This window comes from Hemiscyllium ocellatum, chromosome 4 (assembly GCF_020745735.1).
Source record: "Hemiscyllium ocellatum isolate sHemOce1 chromosome 4, sHemOce1.pat.X.cur, whole genome shotgun sequence".
Lineage (NCBI taxonomy): Eukaryota > Metazoa > Chordata > Chondrichthyes > Orectolobiformes > Hemiscylliidae > Hemiscyllium > Hemiscyllium ocellatum.
The window spans coordinates 37,600,511-37,613,698 of record NC_083404.1 but is presented as its reverse complement, the minus strand read 5'-3'; the positions used below and the strand labels follow the sequence as shown (position 1 = coordinate 37,613,698).

Below are 13,188 nucleotides of genomic sequence, written 5' to 3'. Positions count from 1 at the left end.
TTAGAATTGAGATGAGGAGGAATTTCTTGACTCAGAAGATGGTGAGTTTTGGAATATTCTGTTCGGAGGGTTGCCAAAGTTTGGTCATTGAGTATATTTAAGATTGGTAAGATTTTAACACATTGATAGTACTGAAAAACAATGCTGAAGCAGAATATCAACTATGATCACAGTGAATAGAGGAGAAAATGGGACTAGGTGCATGACCTACTCCTGCTTCGATTTGTTATAAGTCATCATAATGGAGACAGATGGCATAAAAGAAAGAGAGTGAGACAAGGCAAAGGGAAGAAAGCGAGAGAGGGGAGAGGAAGGAGGGAAACCTGCCATTGCTCATCAACTATCCTAAGTTTTAGTCTTCCACCCAGATCATAAGGCTAGGTCTGATCTTATGCCTATGCCATTACCTTTGTTTATCTCCAGATTGCCAATATAGAATCCAGGTTTTCGCCTTCCATCTGAATTTGAAATTTTAGTATGTTATGATCACTCCTTGCTATATCTTTCTACTTTTATATATTTGTGATTGTGGACCAAGATGGGAAAAGAACTGTTTTAAAAAATAAAGATTGCTGTACTTATTGAAAGCAAGCAACTGGATACTCATTGTAAGTTATGTTTACACAGATAGTTAAACAGTAGTGGAACTAGTCTGCAGGTGAGCTGGAGCCAAGGTATTTATGCAAAATAGAGTACAGAGTGCATAAGTTATGGACTGCAATAAATGGATGCAGAACTTATGCTGCAAGAATACAAAACCTGGGTTAGACTCCACTTGGAGTACTGTGAGCGGATCTGGGCACCAAACCTTATGAAGGATATTCTGGCCTTGGAGGGAGTACAACATAGGTTTACAGGAATGATACCTGGACTTCAGGGATAAAGTTTGAGTTGAGTTTACACAAGGTTAGCCTGTTTTCTCGATATTTTAAAAGATAAAGTAGTGATCTGATCAAAGTCTTCAAGATATTAATAGGAAAAGACCTGGTAGATAAAGATTAACTATTTCCACTGGTTAGTGACTCTCAAAGTAGGAGCCATCGTCTGATAATTAGGACCAGTCTGTTCCTGAGAGATGATAGGAAGCACTTCTGCACACAAGGGTCATAGATGTTCAGAACTCTTTTCCACAATGGCAATGGATGCTGGATCTGAGATAGGTAAAACTTTTATTAAGCAAAGCTTTAACAGATATCAGCCACAGGCAGGGATATGGAGTTATGCCACAGATCAGACATGATCTCATTAAATGGTGGAACAGACAAAGGGGGATGAATGGCTTACTACTGCTCCTATGTTCCCAAGCCTGGAGCTTTGGCTGGCAGGGGAGAGAGACGGCAGGACATAGAAAAGAGAGAGCAAGAGAATGAATGAAAGAAAGCTAGAAAAAGAGAGAGAGAGTGCAAGGGGGCAGAGGGAGAGAGTGGAGGTCAGGGAAACAGCACGGGTTGGGGAGAGGGCAGTGTTGGAGAGAGCGGTGCAGTTGAATGATGTAGGAGATGGAACCTGAGAAAATTAGCATCTATTTTTGTCTGACCTTACTGAGGAAGCATGGCATGTCTTATGAGATCATAACATACATTTTTTCAAAATTCTAGCTTCTGGATTAAATTTCCTAATTTCACAGGTTTATGAATGTTTTCTTGTATTATGGAGTCCAACTCTAGTATCTCAAAATACTGCTGCAGGCATCCATGGTACTTTCTGCAAGAAGCTGAAAATGTGTTGCTGGAAAAGCGCAGCAGGTCAGGCAAGGAACAGGAAATTCGACGTTTCGGGCATAAGCCCTTCTTCAGGAATCTGCAAGAACTCTATTTACAGCTTGATCTATTCACACATTCTCTCATGAGTTGGACAGAGCTTCTGCTCCTTTCTCTCTACACAATCATGCAACACTGACATCATCATAACATTATGATACTTCATCATTACATAAACTGCTGATGTTAATCCCACCACGATATAGCACATCGGTAGTGTCCATACCTTTGAGCTCGGAGATCTTTCTGCAAGTCCCACTTGCCCCAAATGTCAGTCATAATATATCTGAACAGGTTGATTAGAATTATAATGAACAGATCTATCATGAGCATAGTCCAACTTAATAGAAGTGTGAATACATGAAAACTCAGGGAAAATAAGAGTAGTGACAGACATCTCATGCACAGTAAAATATTAAATAGTTCGCAGTACCTGAGAAAGCATAGACAGACAACTTTCTTGGATGCAAAACAGCCAGGTGGAGTAGTTCTGTACCTCTGGAAGAAAAACAAAACCATTCATTATAAAAAATTTCAAGGCTACAAAAAAAATTTCTCATATGGAGGAAACAGAGCAAATGCTCCAGGGGCTTACAAACTCTGGCAGAGAGGCATTGTACAATTCAAACAGATCACAGATGGAGGGAGAGCAGTGTGAAGTCTTGTGAACCATCGTTTCTGTACCTTATCCGAAATGCCTCACTCAACCAATTTTTCTGTATGCACTCATACATTCCAAATTATGATATTATTTAAATCCTAACCAGGTCTGCAATGTCAATTCAAGTTCATAACAGAAAACATTTGCAAATCTACACTCATTATGCTTTAAATTTGTGATCTCAGTAGTGCAGATCTATAAATGGATCTTGAACTATTTATATGGTCGCTTTTTATTGTGAGATAACAACATTACACAGCTTTCAGAAAACGCAGTGATTGCTGATATTCAGCAATGTTTGCATAAATGTGCACAATTTCAGAAACGCTATGTCATCACATACAACTCTGATGACATCATATGCAAAAGATTTGTATGAGTGCAGAAAAGCATGTTATTGAAACAGAGTTCAGCAAGGGGAGTGAGGATGGGGAAGAGGAGGGGGTAAGGCATGGGGAGGAAGTGTGAGGAATTGAGGCATGAGGAGTGAGGGCAGACAGTGACAGGGGATAGGAACTGGGGTAGCTGGGATTAACACTCTCAGCTACTCTCCACTTCACAGCCACCTCCACAAATCATTTTAAGCCATACCCACAGGTGGACCATCTCAACTCCCTTCATAGCTGTATCCTCTACAGCCACACCAAATTTAAAGCCAAACCTATTTAAATTTGCATATTTCCATCACTGGTAAACACACATGCACGAAATGAAGCTGCGCATCATGTACATGCATGTGATATCATTCAACAAGGCTGTGTTGTCACAATTAGGCAGTATGACTACTACACACGCATATAAAACAGCTGCTGGCAGCAATCTTAGTACTGACCATGCTAAGAATTAAGAATTTTCTCTTAATTCATTGGATGTGTGCATCTAATGCAATGCCAGCATTTCTTGCCAATCATATTTGCCCTTGATCTGAGTGGTTTACTTGGGCCATTTCAGAAGACAGTTACTGTGGATGTGGAGATATGGATAGGCCAGACCAGGTAAGAATGTCAGATTTCCTTCCCTAGAGGACAATAGTGAACCAGGTTGATTTTTAACAAGAGTTGATAATGGTCACCATTAGGCCAAATAATTTTTATTGAATTCAAATTATACCATCAGCCATGGCAAGATTCAAAACTCATGTCCACAGATGACTAACCTGTGAGTCTGGATTACTAGCCTAGTGACATTACCACTATGTCACTGCCTTCCCTTGAGTGCTTGGGAAAGTCGAAACACAGAGGGGGACAGGTGATGAATCAAGAACTGCTTTTAAAAATATTATTATATAAATGGGACGATTAGTACTAGTCACACAGACTCCAGACATCCTGACACCCTGATCTAAAACACCCTCCACTCCCTAACTCTTTTGGGTGTTCTGGACTAGATTGAACTCTGCCAGTATTTTTAATTTTCATTCTCAGAATTTTCCCCATTAACTGAAATGATGGTAAGCCTCATCCTTCTTGATAAACTAATTGTATAGTTTACCAAAAAATAGAAGACACTTGATGTTCATGCCTTTGATATTCATCGACATACACAGAATGAACCTTTCCATGTCTCCTGTGTTTTAAAGAATGCTGAGCTCAAATTTAATTTAGCTAAAGAAGAATTCAAATTTGTTCTGAATGGTGGCTTAACAGCACTTGCCAGGGCTATTGATGCTCATGTGTACAGTCACAACCACAGAAGTTCAAACTAAATGCTTCAAATATAGTCATTATTGGACCATCAAAGGAACTGGCCGAACAACACCTCAATAATGTCAAGTAGTTCAAGTAAAATACTGCTAACCCCCAAACTAAGGGATTTCCTGATTATTGTTGATGTTGCTGAAAAAGATCAACTGACTGGCCTGGAACAGAGTGCAGTTTGAGTACAACGAAAAAAAAGCAACTGATTACAAAGTGTGTATGATACAAATATGGAAGCAAAGATATTTGGAGACTTATTCATCATAAATTAATCAGAGCATTTCATTTTTAGATTCCAAGCTAAAAGATTTAATTATATGTGTATGCAATCTTTAGTATTTGTGCTTTTATCTTTCTAAAGAAAAACGTCCAAAAAATGCAAATACGCAAGGTAATTATACGTGATGCATAATTCAATAAAGGTCTTAAAATGAAAAAGGGGCCCCTGAAAACAAAAATTAGCCTTCAAAAATGTCATGAAAAGAGCCTTTGTGGAAAAAAATATTTTGACCTCTGATTAGATGAAGAAAGATGGAGAGTTTGCCAAACAAAACATCACCCACAGCTGTTAAATCAAAAATCTAGCCATTACTGAACAAGAGTTGATTATTCTATCAATTATGCAAGGTCCAAATATCTACAGCTGATTTAACGATCTTCTCTCTATCGCAATGTCAGAAGTGGCACAATTAGACATTTGATCAATTCCAAGCAATTCATTCCTACAAGACCCCAAGGATGCAAATTTATAAATTGAAAAGAGTCCAAAGAACCATCAAGTTTTTTAAAAAATCACATCTAATGGTTGGCATACCTTTCTGGGGCTTGCAAGCACAAGCTTCAGGCCATCTTTGTACCCTGTCCAAATCTTTCAAGCCCACTTCTCAAAAGTCTCCACTCATCCAGTGTCTGGCCCCTTGTACATCTGCTCAGTTTTCTGTTTGCTTGTACCTTCAGTTTAAAGCCCACAACTTGGAATTTTCTCTCTGCCTCCCCATCTTTCTTATCCATCTCTGCAATCAAACTTTTAGTCATTCCTCAACAAATCTCCCTCTTTGGCTGCTAACATTTCACATCTCTTCAAATCACCTTGGAAAAATTTTTAACATTAAAGTCACAAACTGAACATAAATTGGTATTGATAGTGTGTGTGTGTGTCAAAATAAAAAGCAATTAAATGAAAAGGCAAATACCTCAACTCCAGCTGGTTACAGTCATCTGTGTGCAGCAAGAAAATCAACACTTAATGCATGGTTTAAAATCAACGTGGCTGGTGTAGAAGATCCAATATTAATACACTTATGAATTCTGGAAGTCCACCTGGTTAAGCAACATCAGTGTCAGAAAATGTGCCAGAACTGAAACTCCAGATTTCAGAAATGGATCATTTCTCAGACTGCTCAAATCATGTTTAACATACAGTGACTGCTTTACAGTTTATTATAATGTTATTCCGACTGCATCTGAAAATGCTCAACTGTTATACATTCAGCTAAATTAGAGATAAAGTAGAACAGAGAAAAACATGATAAAATTATACACAGCACCATCAACAGGTAAATCATAGCCCTATCTGTCATTGCTTCTCAGAGGCACTGCATGCACAAGTTAAGGTTATTAATAGCTGGAAGCTGTCAAGTTATTGTCAATTCAAATTTGCAGTAAAATGGCTCCCTCTGCTGGTCAACAGTGTCATGCATTTCACTTCACTATACGTTTCAACAAAGAATCATAGAGTCATACAGCCAGAAATGGACCTGTCAATCTAACTCATCCATACCAACCAGTCATCCCAATCTTACACAGTCCCATTTGCCAGCATTTGGCCCATATCCCTCTGACCCTTCCTATTTATATACCCCTCCAGATGCCTTTTAAATGTTGTAAATATACCCACCTCCAGTACTTCCTCTGATAGCTCATTCCATACACGCACTATACTCCATGTGAAAAAGTTACCCCTCAGGTCCTTTTTAAATCTTTCGCTTTTCACTTTAACCAATGCCCTCTAGTTCGGGACTCCCCCATCTTAGGAAAAGACTTTGAATATTCACCCTATCCATGCCCTTCATGATCTTATAAACCTCTATTAGGTCATCCCTCAGCCTCTGACATTCCAAGAAACAAAGCCCCAACTTTTTCAGCCTCTCCCTACAACTCAAACTTTCCAGTCCTAACAATATCCTTGTAAATCTTTTCTGCACCTTCTTAAGTTTAACAACATCCTACCTATAGAAGGGCAATCAGAACTGGGGCGGCATGGTGACTCAGTGGTTCGCACTGCTGCCTCATGGTGCCAGGGAACTAGGTTCAATTCCAGCCCCGGGTGACTGTCTGTTTGATTTGCACATTTTTCACATGTCTGCGTGGGTTTCCTCCCACAATCCAGATGAGGCAAATTGGCCATGTTAAATTGCCCATAGTTTTGAGTGATGTGTAGGTTAATTGGATTAGTCAGGGGTAAATATAGGATAGTAGTGGAATGAGTCTGGGTGAGTTACTCTTCAGAGGGTCGGTGTGGCTCTGTTGGGCCCAAGGGCCTCTTTCTACACTGTAGGGATTCTATGTAAGAATTGTACATAGTATTCTAAAAAGAGCCCTCACCAATGTCTTATACAACCGCAAAATGCTGAAAATTCCTATACTCAATTTTCTGACCAAAAGACAAGTATGCCAAATGCTTTCTTCACGATGCTGTCTAAATGTGACTCTAGGTCGTGTAATGAGCAGTGAAGATTACCTCAGAATACACAATACCTGTATCACATGTGCCAATGAGCCAAGGAGGAGCAGATGGAGTTAAATTGGGTAAACATGAAGTGTTGCATTTTCGTAAGACAAACCAGGATAGGACTTATACAGTAAATGGAAGCGTCCTGCTGAACGAAGAGACCTAGGGATGCAGATACTGCATCTTTTATCCCACCATGATAATGTGAAAAGTCAGATTTTTCAAACAGCACTATAGTCTCTCGTGAGTTGAATAAACACTATTGGCTCACAGCTGTCAATGCTCATTACTATACAGAAATAATAGTGCATTTGTCAAGTAGGCACAGTCAAGAGCATGGGGTCAGAGTGGACACAATGGTTTACTATTTCCTTGATGACGAAGAGCAATTTGTTGTGTATGTTTCTGAAGGGGTTAACACTGAAGTACCACATGCACCACCTACTATGATGATGTCATAAGGACTCATGCAGAAAACAGCTTTGGGTCTCATAAGAGTGAGATCTAACATCTGTTACAGAAACATTGTATCTACCATATTAATGTAAACTTAACTAAATGCTAACATACAATAAACTACATCTTAGTAACTATAAATGCTAGTTCACTCAGAAGTGGTTTCTCTCTGTCACACTAGTCTCAGGCCCTGAAGTTTCCTACACTTAAAGAATATGGTGATAGAAAACTTTCCTGAAAGCAGCAGATCATACAACAGTGAACCGATATGTCTATACAGCATGCTAGGCAGCAGATTTAACTTGACTGTTAATACAACACACAGTGAACAGCGGTGTGACAGCTTCAGATTGATATAAATCTCCTACTCATACAGTAGAGCTAACAGCTGGGAGGAGCTGAGGATTTAAGAGCAAGGCAGAAGAAACCTTCGTGGCAATCCACAACAAGAACTGTACTGCATTGAATGGCAAAAGCATTTCGGTCCTGATAACAAACACACTATAACAGGATACATAGCACCCTCCAAGACGAGGAACATTCATAACTGCTTTGTAATGGTGTGGTCTGTGCAAATGGTCCCTGGTTGGAGTTCAGCAATGAGTGAATAAACATTGATGACTTAATAAGTAAAGTTTTAAATCCCTGATAGGCCAGAGTAAACTTTAAAATAGCAGCTAAACTCAGGTTGGAAAAACAAGAAGTCAAAAATTACTTAGAGCTCAGATCAAATGATGCTGTTACAATGACTGAGCACCAGAAGGCTACAGAAAGGGAAGTAAAGAACCACAAAATAATTATCACTCTAAGGTCACTGACCTGAGGATACCAGGAAGCTAGTATTAAAGTGATAACATTGGGCAGATTAAAAGTCTAAACGAAACTTATCCAACAGCCAAAGAAAGTTTGTGAGATTTTATTCATGCTAGCTATGACCAAGATTTGGCTGAAAGATAGGCAATACTGGCATAACTTAGAATCATATTGACAATATTAATTAAGGAATTAATTCTAGCTGTGAAATAGCATTTCTTGGAAGGATCATCAACTGAGACCACATAGGCAGAAGTTAAAAAACACAAAAGGCACAAACATGCTATTGGGTGTGTTTCACTAACTCCTAACAGTCTAACAGGAGATCATAGTTCAAATACATAATCAAATTTCAGCAAAGTGCAAACATAATAAGGCATAGTAGAATGGAATTTTAACTACCCAAACATTGAACGGGATAGTTTTAATGGACAATATAAGAAGGGAAAAGCATTCCTAAGTTGTATCCAGCAGAACTTTTTTTTAATCAGTATGAAAGAAGCCCCATAAGGGAGGGGATAGTTTTTTTTTAGATTACTTACAGTGTGGAAACAGGCCCTTCGGCCCAACAAGTCCACACCGACCCGCCGAAGCGCAACCCACCCATACCCCTACATTTACCCCTTACCTAACACTACGGGCAATTTAGCATGGCCAATTCACCTGACCTGCAGATCTTTGGACTGTGAGAGGAAACCGGAGCACCCGGAGGAAACCCACGTTAGAACATAGAACATAGAAAGATACAGCGCAGTACAGGCCCTTCGGCCCTCGATGTTGCGCCGACCGAATCCTACCTAACCTACACTAGCCCAATAACTTCCAAATGCCTATCCAATGCCCGCTTAAATGACCATAAAGAAGGAGAGTTCACCACTGCTACTGGCAGGGCATTCCATGAACTCACAACCCGCTGTGTAAAGAATCTACCCCTAACATCTGTCCTATACCTACCACCCCTTAATTTAAAGCTGTGTCCCCTAGTAACACCTGACCCCATTAGCGGTAAAAGGTTCTCAGTGTCGACCCTATCTAAACCCCTAATCATCTTATACACCTCTATCAAATCTCCCCTAAACCTTCTCTTCTCCAATGAGAACAGTCCCAAGTGCCTCAGCCTTTCCTCATAAGATTTTCCTACCATTCCAGGCAACATCCTGGTAAACCTCCTCTGCACTCGTTCCAATGCCTCCACATCCTTCCTATAGTATGGCGACCAAAACTGCACACAATACTCCAGATGAGGCCGCACCAGAGTCTTATACAGTTGCAACATGACCTCAGGACTCCGGAACTCAATTCCTCTACCAATAAAGCCCAGTACACCATATGCCTTCCTCACAGCACTATTTACCTGGGTGGCAACTTTCAGAGATCTGTGTACATGGACACCAAGATCCCTCTGCTCATCCACACTACCAAGTAGCCTACCATTAGCCCAGTAATCCATCCTCTTGTTACTCCTACCAAAGTGAATGACTTCACACTTAGCTACATTGAATTCCATTTGCCACCTTTCTGCCCAGCTCTGCAACTTATCTATATCCCGCTGTAACCTACCACTTCCTTCCTCACTATCCACAACTCCACCGACTTTTGTGTCATCCGCAAACTTGCTTACCCAGCTTTCAAGCCCTTCCTCTAGATCATTTATAAAGATAACAAAAAGCAATGGTCCCAAAACAGATCCTTGTGGTACACCGCTAGTAACTGCACTCCAAGATGAACATAGTCCATCAACTACTACCCTCTGTCTCCTTCCAGCCAGCTAATTCCTAATCCAAACCTCTAATGTATCCTCAATGCCATACATCCGTAGTTTTAGCATTAGCCTACCATGGGGAACCTTATCGAACGCCTTACTAAAATCCATATACACAACATCTACTGCTTTACCCTCGTCCACTTCTTTGGTCACCTTCTCAAAGAACTCAATAAGGTTTGTGAGGCACGACCTGCCCTTCACAAAACCATGCTGGCTATCCTTGATCACGTTATTCCTATCCAGATGTTCATAAATCTTATCCCTTACCATTCTCTCTAAGACTTTGCCCACCACTGAAGTCAGACTCACTGGCCTATAGTTACTAGGGCTATCCCTACTCCCTTTCTTGAACAAGGGGACCACATTCGCTATCCTCCAGTCCTCTGGTACTATTCCCGTTGACAATGACGACATAAAAATCCAGGCCAATGGCTCTGCTATCTCCTCCCTAGCTTCCCATAGGATCCTAGGGTAAATGCCATCAGGCCCAGGAGACTTATCTATTTTCATCCTCTCCAATATTCCCAGAACCTCTTCCCTGCATATTTCCAGGCCATCCATTCTAATCATTTGTGACTCCATATTCACATCAGCAACAGTGTCCTGTTCCTGAGTGAATACTGATGAAAAGTATTGATTTAGTGTCTCTCCAATCTCCTCCGCCTCCACACACAACTTCCCACTACTATCCTTGACTGGACCGATACCTACCCTAGTCATCCTTTTATTTCTGACATACCTATAGAAAGCCTTTGGGTTTTCCCTAATCCTACCAGCTAAAGACTTTTCATGTCCCCTTCTCGCTTCTCTTAGCTCTCTCTTTAGATCCTTCCTGGCTACCTTATAACTCTCTATCGCCCCAACTGAACCTTCACGCCTCATCTTTACATATGCCGCCTTCTTCCCTTTCACAAGGGATTCCAATTCCTTACTAAACCACGGCTGCCTCACAAGGCCCTTTACACCATGCCTGACCGGTACATACTTATCGAGGACACGTAGTAGCTGCTCCTTGAACAATCCCCACATCTCATTAGTGTTCTTCTCTTGAAGCCTGTTTTTCCAATCCACACATCCTAAGTCATGCCTCACCGCATCATAATTTCCCTGCCCCCAGCTATAACTCTTGCCCTGCTGCGCACACTTATCCCTCTCCATCACTAAAGTAAAAGTCACCGAGTTGTGGTCACTGTCCCCGAAGTGCTCACCTACCTCCAAGTCTAACACCTGGCCTGGTTCATTACCTAGAACCAAATCCAGTATAGCCTCACCTCTTGTTGGCCTGTCTACATATTGTGTCAGGAAACCCTCCTGCACACATTGGACAAACACCGACCCATCTAATGAACTCGAGCTATAGCTCTCCCAGTCAATATCTGGGAAGTTAAAGTCCCCCATAACAACCACCCTGCTACCTTCACTCTTTTCCTGAATCATCCTCGCAATATTATCCTCTACTTCTCTAGGACTATTAGGAGGTCTGTAGAAAACACCTAACAGGGTGACCTCACCTTTCCTATTTCTAACCTCAGCCCAAACTACCTCAGATGGCAAGTCCTCTTCCATCGTCCATTCCACTGCTGTAATACTATCTTTGACAAGTAATGCCACACCTCCCCCTTTTTTACCCCCATGTCTGATCCTACTAAAACATTTAAACCCTGGAACCTGCAACAGCCATTCTTGTCCCTGTTCTACCCACGTCTCTGTAATGGCCACAACATCGAAGTCCCAGGTACCAACCCACGCTGCAAGTTCACCTACCTTATTTCTTATACTTCTGGCATTGAAGTATACACATTTCAGTCCACCGTTCTGTTTACAGGCACCCTCCTTCGAGATCGCTGCATTATTCATAACCTCCCTACACTCAAGGTCCTGTACCCTAAAGCTACAGTCCAGGTTCCCATGCCCCGGCGGAGTTAGTTTAAACCCTCCCAAAGAGCACTAGCAAACCTCCCTCCAAGGATACTGGTGCCCCTCAGGTTCAGGTGTAGACCATCCTTTTTATAGAGGTCCCACCTTCCCCAGAAAGAACCCCAGTTGTCCAGAAACCGGAATCCCTCCCTCCTGCACCATCGCTGTAGCCACGCATTTAACTGCTCTCTCTCCCTATTCCTCGACTTTCTATCACGTGGCACGGGTAACAAACCAGAGACTACAACTCTGTTTGTTCTAACTCTGAGCTTCCAACCTAGCTCCCTGAAAGCCTGTCTGACATCCTCACCCCTCTTCCTACCTATATCGTTGGTGCCAACGTGGACCACGATCTGGGGCTGCTCCCCCTCCCCCTTAAGGACCCGGAAAACACGATCAGCGACATCACGTACCCTTGCACCTGGGAGGCAACATACCAAACGTGAGTCACTGTCGCCCCCACAAAACCGTCTGTCTGTACCCCTCACTATCGAGTCCCCAAGAACTATCGCTCTACCTTTCTCCACCCTTCCCTTCTGAGCAACGGGGCCAGGCTCCGTGCCAGAGGCCTGAACCTCGTTGCTTGCCCCTGGTAAGTCATCCCCCCCACAAGTGTCCAAAACGGTATACTTGTTCTTGAGGGGAATGACCGCAGGGGGTCCCTGCACTGACTTCCTCCTCCCACTCCCCCTCACTGTCACCCATCTGTCTTGAACTTTCGGAGTAACTACTTCCCTAAAGCTCTGATCTATGACCCTCTCTGCCTCCCGAATGATCCGCAGTTCATCCAAATCCAGCTCCAGTTCCCTAACACGGGCTTGGAGGAGCTGGAGATGGGTGCACTTCTTGCAAGTGTACTCAGCAGGGACGCCAATGGCTTCCCTTACCTCATACATGTTGCAAGAGGAACATTGCACTGCCTGCACTGCCATCCCTCTAAAAAGCTAGCTTTCTTTAAGAAAAAAACTAAATGTAAAGAAACCAAACAAGCAAAACGCAGCACTTACCTGCTTGCCGCAACGGGTCTTATTATTTAGGTTAGAGGAGGAGGGCGGGTGGGAGGCTCTTCTGCCGAAGTGCCTCGGGTTACTCGCCTGCGCGTTTAAATAGAGAAAAAACCCTACCCAGGTAACCTAGCAACACAAGCCTCCGGGTCTACCCGGCGTTTTTTTAAAAAAAAACTTTTTAAATTTTTAGTTTAAAAAAGTTCTAGACCTAAAATTCAGAAATGAGCCCAAGCAGGTGGGAGACATATCAGTAGAGGAGCATTTTGGAGATATTGTCCATAACTCAGTTATGGTTAGGACAGTTATGGAAAAGGATAAAGAATAAATGCTTGAAATGGGGGAAAGACTAATTTTATTAGGTTAAGCTACAATTTGGCATAA

General features: G+C 41.9%; 1 protein-coding gene across 7 annotated transcripts in view; it reads right to left on the bottom strand.

The window, feature by feature from the left end:
* The window catches only part of bbs9 (Bardet-Biedl syndrome 9), a 562,903-nt gene that overhangs the window by 525,325 nt on the left and 24,390 nt on the right, over nt 1-13,188 (bottom strand). For all 7 annotated transcript variants that reach the window (XR_009643699.1, XM_060822953.1, XM_060822956.1 and 4 more), the window contains exon 4: nt 2,194-2,258. Coding sequence is in view for 6 of the 7 variants with exons in the window: in XM_060822953.1 (XP_060678936.1) it covers nt 2,194-2,258 (65 nt within the window). In the remaining variant the exon portion in view is untranslated. The remainder of the gene's footprint in view (nt 1-2,193; nt 2,259-13,188) is intronic.